The following is a 19959-nucleotide window of genomic DNA, read 5'->3' as shown; positions in this document are numbered from 1 at the left end:
CTATAGTCTATTCAAAGTCAATATGAAAATAGTTACAAAGTTGAAAAAGGGAGATCACCAGTGATTTTAAAAATTACTGGATGTTACTTTGAGTCATTGTAACTATTTGGATTTGTTGCAAGTATATTTAGCCTTTCTTCACCATGAAAATTAAATAGGCAAAATGGTAGTCAAGAGTAATTAGATATAAATTCTGCAATTAAGGTTTAATTGATAGGTCATGGCAGACCCCCTTCTTTTCAGGTGGATTCACATAGGATTAGCAGTGTAATTATAGTTATAATCTATAGCTGATAAGATGCATGATTTAAAAAATGCATAATTAAAAAAACTCCTTAGAAGATGTTTTGCGGAGTGGGAAAATGTGGGAGGGTACTTTAATAACATTTCAGGATCGAGGCAAGGCAACTGAACTACGAAATTCTCACGTAGAATAGCAACTCAGAAATATGGCATGTAATTGCAGAATTAATTAGACACACAAACAGAACTTATTATACTAAGCCAAAAGCTTGGGTTTGGGTTTGGGTTCGGTTAGTAAGTTATGTGAATGTAGTCTTTATGGTTTGTAAACTATGGTTTATGATTTAGTTTTACTTGTGACCCAGGCTGTTATAGCTTGTTCAGTTAAGCATGTTAAAATTAATGTTTAACAATGTTAAATATTAGGCTTATGCATTTTTCTTCTTTGCATGTTATAATTAACATATTGGAGGACCCAAAATAAAATAAAAGTTTTGAATTCTGATTTTTAGTAGTATTTTGGAGAGCAAGCAAAAGCTCATCCAATCATAATTTTTGAAGTGTCTTATGAAATGATAAAAAGTAAACAAAATGACCTAGGAAATTAGTTAATCAGAGCTGGCCCATTTTGACATAATAGTAAACTATTTTTAGGGGAGATAATTAATCAGAGTGCTTCTTTCTGACCACTACTATAGTTTCTTTTCCATATATACAGGTTGTGTTTAAATGATACAACTAAAACAAACTCCCATAAACTTAGCCTGGGTTACTGTGAGTGGGATATATTCAGGGCTGCTGCAGACAAGCAGCTATATTTGCTAAATGCAAACTACTGAAAAGGTGGTTAGCAAGCTGTGGAAATAGTGTAACCACCACCAGCACCCCACACTCCCAACAACCCAATAGTTCAGAACCATTATGGATGAAATTAGAAACATTTTAACCATCCCCATCTATGTTTCACTCAGGACCAGTCCAAAAGCAATCAAGAGTAGTCAGTGTCAAGCTACGAAGGTTTATGGTCATTAGGAGTGCCATAGTGCTTCTAGATTGCCTATAGTTGCAAGGGGGAAGGGAAAAGCTTGGGAGCACAGCTTGGGATCCACAGGTGCTCCCTATCAGTATGAGAGCCGAGGCCTCCGAAGGCCTCCAAAGAGATGTTTTGGCAAACTGAAGTTTTCTTCTCATAACAATTGCTGGACGATTAATTGGACAATGTGATCTGAACTGTCAGAGAGGGAGGGAAAGTTTTACTCTTTTAATTATCTGTTTCCCACCATATTGCCAGAGCTAGCTTTCCTTCTATCGCACCAATATGCTATGCTGGAACTTGAAAGTCAGGTCTGGTGTTACAAACTTTGCCCTTAAATGAACATTCTGAATTCTACTTACCTTTTGAAGGTTACCCCGGACTTTCAGGGACCCCAGGAACACCTGGCTCAGTTGGTTTCAAAGGAGAAGAGGGACTAATAGGTGTGGCTGGAGAAGATGGTCTAAAAGGAATACAAGGAGACCAGGGCCAAGATGGAAGACCTGGAATATCAGGCTTGGCTGGAGCAAAAGGTATGATGGGAAAACTCAGTATGGAGAATATAAATTAGGCTACTTAGTCAGATGTGTAATAACCCATGCTTACAACTGTTTTGCCTTGAAGGATATAAAGGTGAACAAGGAGTCATGGGCTTTGTTGGCCGAACAGGAATTTCTGGTGACTTTGGTCCCATAGGACCTAAAGGAGATAGAGGGCCCCCTGGTAAGTAGATTGATTCGGTATGCTAATTTCAACAATTGCTATATTTAAACCAACACTGATTCCACAGAGCTTTATTATAACCTTATCCTTAATGTTTAATGTTTTAATTTTAACAGCATTTTCAGTAATAATTTACATATTCCTAAAATTGCACTGAAGTCTCCTCTTTGTAATAAGAGAGCACCTATTAGTAATATTTATAGTCACAAGGAAGATAGTATATACTGGATCTTCTGTAGCTCATCAAACCTATTTATAGTACTAGTGTAAGGACCCACTTCAATCCCACATCTTAAGAAAGCAGAACTCTTGGAAACAATTTCTTCCAACAGGAACTTTGATTAAGAGTAGTTGATAGCAGGCATAATAGACAGGATCTGAGGGATTTCTTTACAGATCAATACTTTAAAGTGTCCCTAAGCAAACCCCACCCCACAGTTCATCCGGACGGTTCAGACCGGCCAATCTCCACGTGTTAACTCCATCGTGGGAAAGGGGAGATAACATCGGTCCAACTCCGGTTGTAGCATGATGTTCAACAGCTCTTCACACCTCCTTTTGAGACCGGAGAAATAAGCCAGGTTCCAGAGGTTTGTATTTCTCCCCCCCCCCCTTTTCCTAGCTGCCAGGTTAGGGAGAAGAAAGTTCATAGAGATATATATTGCAGGAGGCAATTTGTTACATTGTAATGGGCAGCAGACACAGAGGCAATAAACAAAAGGTTACATTGTAGCAAATAGAGGAAGTGAAAGCAATAACCCCGCAGGCATATCCCCCCTCCCCCTTGGGAGTATGGCAGAAACCAGGGGAAGGTGAGATTTGATTTTAGATCAGAGGAGATAGATAGAAATGAAATATAAATGGGTTCTGACAACTAACTTCCCATGAGTCAAGATGCATTCTTGTCTCTCATTAGAGTAGATGGGTGGTAAAACAAAGTAACTGGAATAAAAATGGAGACATTTGTGCATATAAACGACCACATGGGATAAATATTTAGTATCATTCAAGTTGGGTAGCTATATGATTTTCTTAAATTGATTAATGTATTTATTTTAAAAATTGCATAGGTGTTCAATTGGTACAAGTAGAAAAGTCTATCTACAAAATCAATAATTTATTTGGATTTTTAACTTTTAGGGTTTCAGGGACCTCCAGGTTCCCCCGGATTGCCACCTTTACTTCCTAAATTGGTCGCTGAGCAAGGGGCACTAGGCGCCCATGGAAAAATAGGCCCCCAGGGCCCTGCAGGTGAAATGGGTCCTCACGGTCCCCCAGGAGATCCAGGTAGGAGGTTACTATCAAAAATAATGGTGTTCGTAGGTTCGTGAAGCTATTTATTCCTCAAATAAAGACTGAGTAATACTTATTTCAAAGGAATATTTGGGGCACCTGAAAATATCGAGGCAGATTAAATTGTTATGCATCCATTTGTCAGCCACACAAACATTGATACTTCTTGGTCAGTGGCTTTGGCAGTTTTACGTGAAAGTGATACAGGGATTTAATGCTCCATTAGTACATTTCATATCTGTCCCTGCTGCACTAACTTTACAAGCATATCTTATAGAGTGAATAAAATACATTATGCAACTGGTCATTTGTTCAAGGCAATATGGGCTCCCACTGTATTTTCCTTCAGAAAAGTTCCAGTTCTTTTTGTGTAGAAATTTAATGTTATTTGGAAGAAAATGTAATGCCACAACAACACAGCTTCTATTCTGCCATAGCCTTCCTGCCCTTCCCTGCTCCTGCCTTGTAAATTGTCCTTTTTCAGATGAAATCTCCAGATAATTCTATTCTCATTCAGAAATGATAACCTACAGTGTGCTGGCCATGAAATTTCTCATATATTTGATTTAACTACTTCTGCTCAGGGCACCATGACCTAGTCCTGCTTTAGTTTCCTCTCATAGACTCTTACTAATAGCTTTGCTATAGAAAGCAGCATCTGTGAGCTACAGACACCTTCCATTGTTTAAAGATCCTGAGTGGATTTAATTCTTATTACCATAACAACTTTGTAATAAAATGTCATAGTCAATTATTCTGTTTAATAACCTCACTTTTCAGGTTTTAGAGGCCCGATAGGTAAACCAGGAGCACAAGGAAGAGGAGGTATAGCTGCATCTCCAGGTTTCAGAGGTGACCAAGGAGGACAAGGGCTGCATGGCCCAGCAGGCTTTGAAGGTAAATCCTAAAGTTCTTCTCTTTTTTGCATCTTCTCAGACATTTCATCTGATTGAAGATTTAATTCTGCATCCAATCTATTCATATATATTTTCCCAGTTAAATAAATGCAGGATTGCAACTACAGTCAGTCAGTTGAATGTGTGTACAATTAATTGCATGTGAGCCAAAATAATCTAAAGAAAAAATATAGGGTGTTTTTTTTTACAGATAAGGCACCTAAGCAACCATTACTTGAAAGATTCATCTAAGCAGGCATAAATTTGGAATAGACATTCCATGCCCTTCTCACACAAGAAGTAATTCAGATGATGCTTAGCTATTTTTTTTATAAATATATCTATTAAAATTCTTTTTTAAATAAATAAAAAGTGAACTATTATTGAAAAAAATGATATTGTAGTCTGATGTTTTGCTTCATGTGAGCTTATCAGTTTTTAAAATTACTATTATTAAAAGAGTGTTAAAACAAACCTTTCAGATGGAATAGTGAGCCTGGCAGATCCTATTGAAGGTATCTATTGAGGTTGCCTGCTTCTGTATAACAACTTAGTATCTAATCCAACCCTTTGTTGGAATTTTTATCTTTTAAGATTGGTAAGCAAATAATATCTAAGGGTTGCAGAAATGAAGAAGACTATAGACAGGTTCATCCTACAGTAGGGCTTCGGCTTTCCCATATATTCAGGAGTATGTATTTATGAGTACCATTGCATGCCCAATGTTGCCAACCCCAAAAACTGCCCTGATCACCACACCAGTGCAAAAAAGCAGTGTCAACCTGCATTTCCTTCCACCAACCAATAAAAAACTATCACATCTTTTTCACTCCACAGTGTCCCTGTATTGCTACTATTTTAAGGACACTTCCTTTCTCTTTTGGAGAGTAGCATAGCCCATGGATAGAACATGCTTCAGTCACCAGTCTTAGTGCTAATAACACACCTTGCATGGTCTGATCATTTGAACATATTATTTGAGCAAAATATATGAAACAGAAGTTGGAATGCTACAAAGCACAATGCACAATGTGAGCCTTTCAGGAATGCTATAAAAGGTCCCACTGGTTGGGAGGGATCTTCTGGGGAAAGGGCTAGCTTCCTTGTACAAATGAGAGCTTTGTGACCTCGTGCTCTGAGGGCTCCAGATGGGTTCCCAGCCAGAAAAAGAGATCTTCAGATTGTAACGTATCTTTCGGCATTGGAGAAGTACTTTTTGATAACTGCTATACAATGCCAGAATCAGCATCAAATAAATTCAGTCCAACAGCTGTGGATTCTTTTCTACTTGTACTGAATTATTCAGCAGTAAATAAAGTTGCCATGATGTTCTTACCGGGTGGCAATATCTTTAAAAGCAACATCCTGCCTTTATATTTCTCTAGGTGCAGCAGGTGTTCCTGGTACTCCTGGACTGCAAGGTATGCCGGGCCGCAGTGTTAACATAGGTTATCTTCTTGTGAAGCACAGCCAATCTACTCAAGAGCCAATGTGTCCAGAGGGCATGAACCAACTTTGGAGCGGCTACAGCTTACTGTACTTTGAAGGACAAGACAAAGCACATAACCAGGATCTTGGTATGAATTTTAGCTGCTTAGTAAATAATAAACAGCATATAAACAAACAAACAAACAAACAAACAAACAAGTAAGTAAGTAAGTAAGTAAGTAAGTAAGTAAGTAAGTAAGTAAGTAAGTAAGTAAGTAAATAAATAACAGACTAGCTCTTCATTGTCAGATAACATAATAGAAATTGGGTACCAGATTGTTACCAGGTTTTTTTAATAGCATAAACTCATTACAGACCATTTCAGCAGATGCTGGGCTGAGAGAAAAATGACTCTAGCAAGTTTCCACGGTTGAGGGTGGATTTGCAGTTAGATTATCCCAGTCCTAGTCTAACATTTCAATCCCTGGGCCTCACACACTAGTTTAAACTTCCTTCCCCATAGGGGACCAGAGGTCATGCCACTGCCCTCATTTCCTCCTCTACCTCCTGCCATTTTCTCCTGCCTCTGCCCAGGCAGGGGACTACAACGTAGAGCATAAAATCAGAGGGCTGGAAGAGACTCTGGGGGTCTTGTAGTCCAACCCTCTGCTCAAGGCAGGAGCCTTATACCATCCCAGTCAAATGTTGTCCAGTCTATTTTTGAAAACCTCCAGTGTTGGAGCACTCACAACTCCGGGAGGCAAGCTGTTCCACTGACAGTTCTCACTGTCAGGAAATCTCTCCTTACTTCTAGGCTGGATCTCTCTTTAACGAGCTTCCACTCATTACTTCTTGTCCTGCCCTCAGGCGCTTTGGAGAATAAGTCGATCCCCTCTGTTCTCTGTGACAGCCTCTCAAGTACTAGAAGACAGTTATCATGCTCCCCTGATCCTTCTCTTTGATAGGCTAGACATACCTAGCCTATCAAACTGTTCTCCCTCAACTGTTCATCATATGATTTAGCCTCCAGATCCTTCATCTTTGTTGCTCTTCTCTCCACACACATTCTAAGGTTTCAGCATCTTTTTTGTATCATGGTGACCAGAACTGCATGCAGTTTTCTAAGTGTAGTCTCACTAGAGCAGTAGAAAGTGGCATTATCGTTGCTCAGGATCTTGATGCTATTCCTCTGTTCATATAGCACAGGACTGCATTGACTTTTTTGGCAATGCAGTACACTGGTGGCTCATACTTAAGTGATGATTCACTAGGACTTCAGATCTCTTTCACAGTTACTGCTGTTGAGCTAGGTACCTATTCTGTACCTATGTATTTGGTTTTCCCTGCCTAAGTGTAGAACCTTACTTTTCTCACCCCTGGATTACATCTTTTTTGTCAAGTCTGACAAAATCCTTCTGAATCTTGAGTCTATCTTCCAAAGTGTTAGCAATTCCCTCTAATTTGGTATCATCTGCAAATTTGATGAGTTCCCTTTCTATCCCTTATCTAGATGAAGATGTTGAAGAGTATTAGGTCCAAGACAGAACCTTGCATGTTTCCATCCATGTAGATATAGTTCCATTAAGAACTGTACACCGGGAGCAATTGTCAGACAAGTGTGACTACTGTACCTGCATCAATATGGCTGGTGAACCTGTTGCCCAAATGGCCATTCAAAGAAGCAGTAAACACTTGCAATAGCAGCCAAATAGATAGTTTGCTCTCTCATCCACATGTATATAGGCCGGGTACATATGTTTCTTTGGGGGACTTGTGGACTGGATGATTTTGGGTGGCAAGCAGATCCAGCCCTCAGGACACAACTCCTAAGATATCACAATGGCTCAACCTCATGGATTTGTTATTACACTGACAGAAACTGGCAACAGAAATGTTTATAAAATTGTTGAACAAAAATAAATAGGAATAACTTGCATCGATTTTTATTTTGGTGATCAAATAAAAGCTAATATAGTGAAAAACCACATCCATGGTATTTACATCTAACATAAAAATATTGCAGTTAACAGATTACAGCAAAATTAATTTGTGCTAGTTAAGCTATATGTAATGCTATCATAGCTCTCTATTTCATTCACTTTTACTGCCAGAGTTCTAAACCATGGGCCTGGAACACTGAAAATTTACAATAGAGAAATCTAAAAAAAAAATATCCTGGGGATGGAAGCATTCTGGCACTTTGCTAAGTTCTCTAAAATATTAATATTTCTTCTTTCCAATCTTTCACAGAGAAGTTTCTGAAATATGTGCAAAAGTTCAGAAGTACCTACTAGTTTGGAAGACAACCTTTATTGTTTTAAACTTCCAGAACAAACTCCCCCTGGAGACACATCGGTGATTATTCTCTGTGTTTATTCTTGTAGGCCTGGCTGGATCATGTCTGGCTCGATTCAGCACTATGCCTTTCCTTTACTGCAATCCAGGGGACGTCTGCTACTATGCAGGTCGTAATGACAAATCCTACTGGCTCTCAACCACAGCCTCTCTTCCAATGATGCCTGTGGCAGAAGAAGAAATCAGGCCTTATATCAGTCGCTGTTCTGTCTGTGAAGCTCCTGCTCTTGCCATTGCTATTCACAGTCAAGATATTACTATCCCTCACTGTCCTGAAGGATGGCGCAGTTTATGGATTGGTTATTCTTTCCTTATGGTATGTGCTTGTTTTGCTGATTGGGGTACAGACTCAGAATGCTTTTAAAATTACATTTATCTCCTGCTTTTGTGTAAGGTTATTTATTTATTTAAACCTTTTATGGTGGCTGCCCAACTCACAAAATTGCAAATCTGGCTGGCTAATTATGGGATTAAAAGTAAGAATAAAAAGAAACTAACAACAATAGAAACAACCCCCAATAGTTGGGTATTCATGGCTCTGATAGGCAGGCTGGGAGCTACAGTATTTGCCTGGCCCAAAACCAAGAATGACACTTGATAGTTCTTCCAAGCTGACTTCTTTATTGTTTCACCCCTATAGACAAAATGTTGCCAGACTGAGGACTCTGCTGTCTGCAACTAAAATATACTCTGTGAACTATTAGGGAGAGCCCGTCTTCACCCTCTTTCTTTCACATATAACAGCCTCTAAAATGAGTTGCCTCTTACTCACCTGGAATACACTATCTCCCTCCTGGGAATACACCTCTCTACACTCCATCAATTTGTCCTGTTTCATATAGATATACATAGGCTAGATTTACAGTTTTCTTTACCATGGTTTATTGTCTACACTATAGTTGACCAGGTTCACATAGAACACTTAAGCTCTAAATTATGGTTTAGAAAAAGGCTATAATTGCATGCCATGCTAAATCACGAATTGCACACATAATTTTTCTCTCTTCTTGCTTCCCAAACTACTGTAAATAATTACAAATAATTACATGCTTTTGTTTTCTTCCACCTGAGATTTAACCCTTCCCATCTCAATGATAAACCCTCTTCCAAATGTAACAATTAGATATTTTTAAAAAGCTTTCATTGATACCTATGGTTTTTTTTAAAAAAAACAAAACACTATGGGGCAAATATGAAGTCCATAAATTTATGATCCTATTTAATTTTCTGTTTATTTTTCTGTTTATTTATTCACCCTTTTAAGAAGTAAAAACATTGGCACAGTATCATCAGAGTGCCAAGCATTTAGATCAGGGCTTTTCAACTGTTGGTACACATACCACTAGTGGCACATTGGCACACGGCAGGTGGTACGCGACCCTGCCCAGCCTAGCAGCGCAGCATAGGACTTGCCATGAGAGAGTCCTCAGGAGCTGCAGGGCGGTTGGGACGAGATCAGTACTTCCTGCTCACCAGGAAGAGAAAGGAGATGAGGAGTGCGGAGACAGGAGAGGCTACAAAAGGAGGCAGTTTTGGCAGGAGACGCAGAGGAAAAAAAGACGCAGCCTTGAAAGGAGGAGGAGGAGGAGTCAGATGGAGCTGCATCGAAGGGAAAAGGAGGGGGTGGGAGAGAAGAGATAAAACAGGCCAGCCAGGAGCCAATCTACAACTTTGTGACAGCCATCCATGCTGGACGCGCACACAGGTGGCAATGAAAGCAGGCAAGAAATGCAGTGGGGTAGGGGTCACCCTCCATGAGGAATGAAGAAAGGCACCATCCCCTGAAGGAAACCAGCAAATGGCCCTCGACCACTTCACACCCCCTTTTGTGGGCTCCAGGAAGAGTAGAGTCCATGTTACTTGCACTATGCTGCCCAGCCCCCCCTCCGAGCCTGCCCGGTTTCCACAGACAGCAGTGCCCTCTCCTCAGGGGATGGTGCCTTTCTTCATTCCTCGTGGAGGAATGAATGCCTGTTTTTCTCCCTCCTTGCAAATATCTTCCCACCACTCGGCTCTTAAGACTGTGAGGAGAGCGCACTGCTGCCTGCTGAAACCAGGCAGCCGGGAGGGGCTGGGTGGAGTAGCGCAAGTAACACGGACTCTCACACCACTTGCAACATCCCCTCCCCTGGAGCCCACAAAGCCGGGGGTGTGAAGTAGGTGAGGGCCATTTGCTGGTCTCCTTCAGGAGATGGTGCCTTTCTTCATTCCTCGTGGAGGGTGACCCCTCCCCAGCTGCGTTTCTTGCCTGTTTTTTTCCCTTATTGTAAATATCTTCCCGCCACTCTGCTCTTAAGGCTGTGCAGCTCTTGCCCAGGAATTTACAGTGGCCTTTCAAGCCATGGCCACAGGCAGACAGCCGCACTGGCAGTCTCTTCCCCTCCCCTTGTCCCTTCCTGGGCACAGAGGGAGGGAAGGAAGGAGATGGGAATGAGAAAGGGAAGGAGAGAGGGAAGGAAGGAAGGAAGGAAGGAAGGAAGGAGGGAAGGAAGGAAGGAAGGAAGGAAGGAGATCAGAATGAGAAGCAGGAAGGCAGGAAAAGAACGAGGGTAGGGCTGGAAGGAGGAAGGAAGGAAGGAGGGACATTGGAATGAAAGGGAGGAAGGGTCTGAGGGAAATCCTGCCTTAGCACTTGACCGCCAGCAGCCCTTTCACCTTCCCCTTGTCCCTTCCTCCTGGCCTATCCTGATGGTCTCCCATCCTATCACTAAGGATAATTTGGTTACAAAGCTGGGTCTCCTCACATGGAGAGGGAATGGGTCTCCCTCTGACCCAAGCATTTTGCCCTCCTGCACCCACCTTGAGCAACCTGGCCAAGGAAAGTGGGCACAGCAGCAGCAGCAGCCTCAAGGAGGTAAGCACAACCAGGTGCCCTCTCAGGGAAGTGAGGCTGGAGTGGGTTGGGCTTCATGCTCCTGGTGCCTCAGGAACTCGAGGGCCAGGCTGGGTGCTTACCCTCCGCTGCCCAGGGCACCAGGCAGTGCATGCCACTGTCTGGGAGTCCCCTGCACGGCCCAAAAGGGACGGCGAGGCTCCTCCAGTGGACCATGGCCTGGCACCTACGGCAGTCACACACCCCTCCACCAGAGACCCCCAGATCCTGCCCACAGCCCCGCCCGTACCCCCCACAGGTGCCCAGCAACCTGAGCAACATTGAGCTGGCCCCGGCCATTGATTTCGCTTATCAAAAAGTTGTAAAAGGTGATCACATGACCCTGGGACACTATGACCATCATAAGTATAAATCAGTTGCCAAGCATCCAAATGTAAATCACGTGACCCTGGAGATGCTGCAAGAGACATAAGTGTGAAAAATGGTCATAAGTCACTTTTTTCAATGCTGTTGTAACAGTCACTAAGTGAACTGATGTAAATTGAGGACTACCTGTACATTATCATTTTTTTCTTTTCTTTTTTTTTTTTGGTCATCAAATTTTTAATACCTTGCCAGGTGACTGGTAATACTCGAATATTGCTGTATCCGAAAAGTGGTACAATCGGTGAAAAGGTTGAAAAGCCCTGATTTAGATTACATTTGAAAAACATACGGGTCTATAATTTTGCCATATTAATTTATTAAAACATATATTAAATATTTAAGGTATGAGCACTTCAATTACAATTTATTTATTCAATTTCTATGTTGTAGTTGATTATCTTTTTGAACATACAGTGGCTTATGTCATTTCAGACAGCAAAATAAATTACACTGCCTACATTATTAGACTGTATTAGCTGCAGAAAACACATGAGGGTCTGACATGAGGAAAAGAGCTACCTGGAATGGGTCGTATGTAGAACCTTTGTTAGAACACGCTTGATTTATATCGCTCCTTCCCCAAGATGAAAGCTAGCATATGGAAATTCTCCTCTCATTTTTATGATCACCACAACCTGTAATGTACTTTTGTATTATATTTGAATTGTTGTTATCTGGTTTCTTCTAGCACACTGCAGCTGGTGGCGAAGGAGGAGGACAGTCCCTGGTTTCTCCGGGTAGCTGCCTGGAAGACTTCAGAGCCACCCCATTCATTGAATGCAATGGTGCTCGGGGGACCTGTCACTACTTTGCAAACAAATACAGTTTTTGGCTTACCACCATTGACCATCAATTTCAACACTCACCTTCTTCAGATACTCTCAAGGCTGGACTCATCCGAACACATATAAGCAGATGCCAAGTGTGTATGAAAAATTTGTAAAATAAACAACCCCTCCCCCCAAAAAATGTCACTTCAAAGTGGCATGGATCAGATTTTGTTGGTGCTTATTTAACTTATTACCTCATCATTTGAACACAAGTATTATCTGGAAGAACAAACACTGCAAGTACATATAACCACACAATTGTTCAGCCTTTGTTCATGTATTTGTGAGTTTGGTTTTACCTGCTGCAAATAATACAATCTGTTATGAGAATAAAACAATAGACAAAATTTCATTATTAAATACACTTGCTGTCATTTAAATCTGATTTACTGTCAAATGATATTTATCTTGTTTTCTATGTGTAACTGAACACTATAGTCATTGAATATTAAATAAACATTTAAATACAAATGCAAACTGTTAGAATTTAGGATTTTAAACTGAATTTAGCAAACTCATATTATCAAAATGGAAATGCCATTTCAACATCCTCAAAACAATCAAAGAGCTGTATCTTGCTCTAAGGGAGTCCTGAGGTCTTTGGTTACAAATCCAATAGAACTACAATGTTTTGTGACTGAAGGAAACATGCACGGAATATACTTTTGTTACAATTATATTTCAAGGCCTTTTATTTTTATTCATTGTTACTTTATTAAACATCTGTTGCTATTAGTGCCTAATTATTTCTGCAGAGTCTGCAGAGGTAAGCTTTATTTTTGTGTCACTTGACTTTTTTTTAATGCAATCTTATATTATTCTATGCAGTACCCTCAATGGATAGACATAGCGCATTAGACCAGAATTCACTTATCTTAATATTACTTTACTATGGCTTGCAGATAAACAATCTATGGTGTTTTAGATGTTTATATTCTAGCTGGATTGATGAGTGATGGTGGTTTGGAATCCATATCTGAAAGTACTTTGCCTATTTAGGCAAACAGTACTTTGCCTAATTCTGTTCAACCATTGTTGGGTATCACAGGATCTGTGTCATAATAATCTCATAATTTCAGGAATAGCACAAAAGGAAGGTGTTTATAAAATTATGCCTTGCAGCTTCTCCAGTTGCAATTATAGCTACAGTCAAGAAACACCCCACTAGAGAGTACCATTTAGTAAGATTTGTGAGTACCCATACTTAGGAATGTGGCATTTGTCATTCTTCCCAATGTAAGGATGATAAAGAGAGACTCAATATCAGAAGGAAGTGAGTGACAAAAAAAAGCATCTCTACCCAGAAGGAATTAGGACTGTACCTGGGAAAGTGAGAAATACACTTTTCTCATAGCAGTGAACCAAAGCTGTGATCATGTGCATACTTAGCTGTACAAATGAAGCTTTACTGGCTTCCAAGTAAACATGCATAAACTTGCTGAGTAAATAAGTTTCTATCCCCAATTCCTTCACCAGTATGGACAAGCAGATGAAAAGGAGGCAGAATTAGAACCTCAACACTGCAAGTGGCAACAACCCACTTTTGGTGGCAGGTACCGGGCAGTTGCCCAGACTCATCTGTAATTGGGCACTTGGGACTTCCCACTGTTTCCCAGAGTGTTTCCTTCCCAAGCCAAATCCTGAATAAGAAATGCTCCAATTTCCTTTCATGTGTTTCTCCTTTTTACTTACGATCACAGTGTTTTATTTTGTATGATAAATAAAAGTATCAACTTTTTCTTATTGAATTGGTACGAGTTTTACAAGACATGACTTAAATCCTAAAAAAAGAAAAAGAATCCCATGTAAAGAAACAACCCATATATGATCTGACTTGAAGGGGACAGCGCAAGAGAATCCAGGGAGCTCCAACTTCACCATCTAGTAGCAGCACAGAGGTTGCATTGGAAATGTGCATATCTAAGGCATCACCCTTAGACGCAGAGCATATAATCACACATTCAAATCCACTTAAATACTTCACATTTAAGGAAATTCTGTGGATCTATTTCTTCCATATCTGATAAAGACTGAAAAAGTTTCAGAGTTAGGAAAGCAAAATGTGGATTTAGAGGCCCAGTGAATTTTTATGGATTTGTAGGCCATGTTCTTCAGTCTCCTTCCAATTCTCATTACTATTAAAATTTATTTCATCCAAGGATGAGCCCAGCACTGTTATTTTGCTGCCAAGTCCTAAAATAAATACCATAATAATGTACCATATTTGAGATTCAGAGACAAGACAAAATATATATATTCCAGGTATACTTTAGCCCATAATCTCTAGTTTTATGAATTACTATCACAAAGGTAATTAGTAAATTTTATTGCTAATATAAATAGTCTAAAAAATAGGCAGAGGTAAAGAGCTGTTTTGTGTCAATAGATTGTTTGATCAGCCTCATAGTAATTTCTTTCACATTCAGAAATTGTAGATTTCTGTAGATTTGTAGAAAAAGTAATCTTCCTAACAAGGAAAAATCCAAGTTGATATTTTTATATATTTCCTCAACAACAGCAGCACTGAAAAATCACTGCTATCATTGATACATTGTTATCACTGATTACAACCAAAATATTTAAATAATTTTGATTCTCTAACAATCAAGTTCTCTGTTATATATATTGCAATCATCTCCATACCAAAACACATCATTTTCTTCCCTGTCCTCACACACTTTTACAAATTAATGTTCCCCCAGCCATGTACTTATCCACTTTTATGACTCTATTATTCATAATTTAACAAAAAAATATGCTTAAATAATTTCACCAGAATCTGATCTACTACTGTAATAACCAAAAATATTTACTCTTACTGATTTAGAACATAAATAATTCATCAACTTCCTGGAATTTCAAAGTTTGAAGCTAATACTGTAGTACATTTATAAACATTATTAGTCCCAATACCACCAATACCACTGAGTTAAAATCGGCCTAAAATTGCAGACTACTTTGTAAGTTCCTTCAGGTACATTTTGTTATAGGAGAAATGGGAATACATTTTTTGCCTAACAACCAATGTCTGGGCTATATTGATGTTGACTCTATTTAATACCATTCTACTGATCTGACTTTCCTCTTTGCTCTGGCTCTGGTGGCCATAACCATGCAATTAATGAGGAAGAAAAGGGAAGAATTGGTTTGCTACAATTCTTTATTTTGCTGAAAAAATATGGTGTAAAATAGCTGATCAATCTCTACCTCCTTCCTGAAATCTATTTCTTCATCTATAAACTCCTCCTTACTACATAAGTGAATGCCACATATCAAAAGATTCTTGCCAAAACAGATACTAAAGATTCATGTGTAAAAACAGCATACAGTATCATAAATTTAATGTGGAAGGGGCAAAAAAATCACAATTAATGGGCTTTAAAAGCTTTCAATAATTGACTCCAAGCTCCCCTTCGCTGAAGTTTTTTCTCATTACATCATTTAATTGTTACAAAAATCCATTCTTATAGAAAATGCAGTTTATCTGGCTGGCCTTGTTATTTTTGCACTGTTATCTTTATTCAACATTTTTTTTGCAGTAACACTTTTGCATTGTTGCAACACTTTTCTGCATTGTCCTTCAATTAGTGTAAAAATGCATTCAGTTATCTGCAGCATGCAGAGTGTGTGTTTTTAGCAGTCTTGCAGTTATTTAAGTCTACAGTTTGTGGCAAGCCTTCAGCTTTTTGTTGCAAAATTACCGGTACCACCATTTCAAATACAGTTTCAAAAAGATGATCTACATTATAACCAGTTTTCGCACTAGTTTCAAAACACATTTTTTCTGCCGCTGGTACATTTACCTCATCCAACATTTTATACTTGAGGATTTTCCTATAAAATGCTACAGCATCATTCATATGGATTTGTTTTTTCACCTTTGTAGAAATGGGACTATTGGAGGGCTTCTCAAACTGATGCTTGTCTTCTGATTCTGGCAAAGAGGCACACGCATCTGTCAGGTCAACTTTGTTCCCGGCAATAACAAAGAGGCAATCTGGGCTGGCAGAATCTGTTAGTGCCAAGAACCTATCCTCAAGTTCCACCATGCTCTGTAGGTTAGTTACATCGTATGTGAGAATAACAGCTGCTGCTCCTCGGCAGTACATGGACCCAAGGCCGTGGAACTGCTCGCGACCTGGAAGAAAGAACACAATACTGAAAGATGATTAGGGGGCTGGAGGCTAAAGCATGTGAAGAACAGTTGCAGGACCTGGGTATGGCCAATCTAGAGAAAAGAAGGATGAGGGGGTAACATGATAGCAGCATTCCAGTATTTGAGGGGCTGCCACAAAGAAAGGGGAGGGGGGGTCAACTTATTTCCCAAAGCACCAGAAGGCAGGACAAGAAGCAATGGATGGAGACTAATCAAGGAGAGAAGCAGCCTGGAATTAAGGCGAAACTTCCTAATGGTGAGGACAATTATCCAGTGGAACAGCTTTGCCTTCAGAAGTTGTAGGTGCTTCATCACTGGAGGTTTTTAAGAATAGACTGGACAGCTATTTGTCCAGAATGGTATAGGGTCTCCTGCTTATGCAAGGGGTTGGACTAGAACAGTGAACCTCAACCTTTTGGGCACCAGGGACTGGTTCCATGGAGAGTTTTTTTCATGGACGGGAGGGGCGTGGTTTTGCATGCTGCCTGCATCCCGCAGATGAGGCTTTGCTTGTTTGTTCAGCCCCATTTCTGGCATGCTGTGGCCCAGTGCCAGTCCATGGACCGAGGGCTGGGGACCCCTGGACTAGAAATCCTCCAAGGTCACTTCCAACTCTGTTATTCTGTTAAGTAAAGAATGCTAGCTTGACAATAAAAAATAGTCTTAATATGAATGTCTGAATTTTCCCAACAGTTCTGTTGTACTTTTCCAACAACTGATATGTATTCCTGGCCAGTATAAGGGAGAGAGATTTCCATTACTGAAATCTATCCAGTTCAAAGGGATACAAATACATACACACACACACCTTTGAACTGGACAGATTTCAGTAAGGGAACCGTCTCCCCGTAATACTGGCCAGGAAGATAAGGAAACTTTGTCCACCACACCACCCTAATATATAATCCCCAAAAGAGGTTGTTGCTGCTATTCCAAAATAAAATGTTAAAAATCCTGCGTACATTATTGCTACTGACGCAATAGCGTTAAAACTTTTTTTGGAAAAGCTGCTTAAATTATGCCAGAACCCAAAAAAACTCTTGGATGTTTCCAAAAGCTGAAATGTTGGGCCTAAACTAAAACAGGAGCCAGGCGCTGGAGTGAAAACCCTTCCATGGAACTGAGCGGGCGCGTTGCCGGAAAGAGAGACAATTCGGTCGAGTGGATTGCTCAGCTCCCGCGAGTGCCGCGGAAGGGCTCCTCCGACCGCAAACGCTGACTTCCCACGGCGAAGCGAGTATGCGCGGCTAGCAAGCAACGGTGGGCGTGTCGGGCTGCTTTTCCGAAGTTGGCAAAGTTAGCCGAGCGCGACGTCGCGCCTCTTGTCCCGCGCACGGTCCGCTCGGCCTCGGAGGAAGAGAAAGAGCCCTCGACGCCGCCCCGCCGGGGAAAAAACAAAAAAACTCGCCGACGCGGCCCCCGTCGCCGTTCACCTGCCGTGTCCCAAATCGAGATGTTGTGGGGGCCCCACTGCTTGAGGTAGAAGGCGCCCCCGACGGTGCTAACGGTGTCCTGGAAGCGCCGCTCCATGTAGCGGTGCAGCAGCGACGTCTTGCCCACGTTCATGTCGCCCAGCAGCACCACTTTTCCGTCGGGCTTCATGTTGACCCGCCGGGCGTGATGGCGCAGCCCCGTCCCCCCGGCGCTCCTGGAGTTCCTCGGAGAAGAGAGGCGGAGTTGCGCTTTCGCTCTCCTCCGAGGGCGGAGGTGAAGAAGGGAAAGGGAGGGCCGCAGGAATATCGGCGGCGAAAGCCCTATGGGGAGAGCCGGACGCTCGCAGGCGCTCTGAACGGCGGGAGCCGCACTCGCCTCCTTCTCTCGGGAACGCGGCTAAGCAATTAGCGCTAACGATGATGGCTCGGCCATGGTTTGCTTAACCGTGATTTATTGACTAAACCGCAGTAGAACTGTGGATGACAAAGGACAGGGACTGAGTTCCTTAGCACAGCTGTCAAAACCGAGCAAGCCCCATTATGATATACTCTATTTTAGAGTGTACTTCTGTATTAAGTTTAAAGATGTGACAGAATATTTCAAAATCGTTTTAATGGAGAAATATGAACTAAAATAAGCAGCTCGCTCTCCGACCCACACACATACATAAAGCAGCAATATAAATTGCCTCAGTTTTCTCTTATTTCTTTGATTACATTCCCTTACAAAATCCATTTATCTTTCATAACACTTTCTCTAATTCTAATGGAACTCAGACTAGTTTTTTACAGACCATCAGAGAGCTCTTCTTATTTTCTATGGAGATTTCTTTAGTGTAACTTGTTTCTGTGGAGTAAGTCACGTACTGAATATAAATGGTTTTACTTTTGAGTAAACATCCATAGGATTGTTATGCACCATGAAAGAGCAACAGTATGATACCTCAGTCAATAAGAAAAACTGAATAAGTGAAAAATGAGATACAGTATAGGTCAGTGATGGCGAACCTTTTAGAGACCGAGTGCCCAAACCGCAACCCAAAACCCATGTATTTATCACAAAGTGCTAGGGTTGCATCAGCATTGTGGTGCCCTCAGGGGGGGCAGGGAGGCGCCTCTGAGTGCTGCCTCTGGCATGTAAAAACCGGGGGGGGGGTGTGTGTGCAAAAACAGCTGCCGCCGCAGTGCAGGGGTGCAGATACAAGGTGCTGCATCACGCAAGAACGGGGCAGGGCTAGTGAGTATCACGCAGGCACTAGCCCCATCCCATTTGCAGTGTAAAATGCTTCCCCCTCCCTTTTCTTCCAGTCCAACAATGACTGGTGACCTCTGCTGTACCACCTCTACTCGAGCTTGCTAGTTGGCCGCTTCGCCTCCTTTGTGCTGGGTGGGGCTCCTCTGGGCGGTGGTGGCGGCCTGATGGACCTGCTGCTGGCGGTGGTACGCGTGCCAACAGAGAGGGCTCTGAGTGCTACTTCTGGCACGCATGCCATAGGTTCGCCACCACTGGTATAGGTAGTCCTTGACATGTGACCATAATTGAGCCTGCAATTTTGGTCATAAATCATGATGGTCATTAAGCAGCTCACCATGTGACTGATTTTATTACCTTTTTAAAAGTGAATGAGGGTGGTGCGGTGGCATAGTGGTTAAGATTCTGGGCTTGGCTGGAAAACTGGCAGTCTAGGTTTGAGACCTGAGTGCTGTGCAATGGGGTGAGCTCCCATCCTCGCCCCAGCTCCTGCCAACATGCAAATATGAGTAGATAAAAAGGTATCACTTTGGTGGCAAGGGAACAGCCCTGTCCAGAATAACCAGTTTATATGGTTATTAACCCAGTTATAATTCTGTATTGTTGGATCTGGCTGTGCCCAAATATAATAGCTAAGGGTTAATTAGTTTAAGAAATTGAAAACCCCTGCCTATTTGCTCTAATCCTGCCTCTATCAAAATGATAGATAACAACCACCTTCTCTTAACCTCTCAGTGAGAGATGTTATATTACGTTATGCCCCTGTGCAAGCAGTTTTTACATGACCTCTACTGGGGGGGGATGGGGGGAGGAATTTCTCTATCTTCACACTGTGTAACCTGTCATTTCATCGGAAAGTAAGGACTAGATTTTATAATGTCACTATCCCCTTCCCCATTAAACAGAATAGCAATAGTTGAATAGCAATAGGCATGGAGCTGAATTTATTCAGCTGTATCCTATAAGGTGGCTGAGAGGAGTTTTTCTGATGACACTGGGGTAAATAAAATTTAATTTTGAAAATCCAGGAGGAAAAAAAAGAGGGAGGGCAGTTGAAG

The 19959-nt window shown here is 41.3% G+C and overlaps 2 protein-coding genes across 2 annotated transcripts in view; one reads left to right on the top strand and one right to left on the bottom strand.

Annotated features, from left to right (window-relative positions):
- The window catches only part of COL4A2 (collagen type IV alpha 2 chain), a 234063-nt gene extending 218778 nt beyond the window's left edge, over positions 1–15285 (top strand). Inside the window, exons 41-47 of the mRNA XM_029283411.1 lie at positions 1648–1809; positions 1901–1999; positions 3140–3286; positions 4073–4189; positions 5574–5765; positions 8001–8287; positions 11919–15285. Of these exons, the coding sequence (XP_029139244.1) occupies positions 1648–1809; positions 1901–1999; positions 3140–3286; positions 4073–4189; positions 5574–5765; positions 8001–8287; positions 11919–12173 (1259 nt within the window). The 3' untranslated portion in view covers positions 12174–15285. The remainder of the gene's footprint in view (positions 1–1647; positions 1810–1900; positions 2000–3139; positions 3287–4072; positions 4190–5573; positions 5766–8000; positions 8288–11918) is intronic.
- Positions 15286–15386: 101 nt separating this feature from the next.
- On the bottom strand, positions 15387–17881 carry RAB20 (RAB20, member RAS oncogene family). Its single transcript, XM_015812323.1, has 2 exons — positions 17650–17881; positions 15387–16198 (listed from the first exon to the last, which is right to left on the bottom strand). Exons 1-2 carry the CDS (start codon positions 17816–17818, stop codon positions 15666–15668), a joined length of 702 nt encoding a protein of 233 aa, XP_015667809.1. The 5' UTR covers positions 17819–17881; the 3' UTR covers positions 15387–15665.
- Between the last annotated feature and the right edge of the window lie 2078 nt (positions 17882–19959).

Source organism: Protobothrops mucrosquamatus, unplaced genomic scaffold, assembly GCF_001527695.2.
Source record: "Protobothrops mucrosquamatus isolate PMUCROS unplaced genomic scaffold, P.Mucros_1.0 scaffold78, whole genome shotgun sequence".
NCBI lineage: Eukaryota > Metazoa > Chordata > Lepidosauria > Squamata > Viperidae > Protobothrops > Protobothrops mucrosquamatus.
This window is presented reverse-complemented; position numbering and strand designations above follow the sequence as displayed.

Coding starts and splice junctions, on each gene's coding strand:
- RAB20 (XM_015812323.1), bottom strand. CDS start 17,818: ATGAAGCCCGACGGAAAAGTGGTGCTGCTGGGCGACATGAACGTGGGC. Junction 16,199..17,649: donor CTCGATTTGGGACACGGCAG/GTGAACGGCGAC, acceptor TCTTTCTTCCAG/GTCGCGAGCAGTTCCACGGC.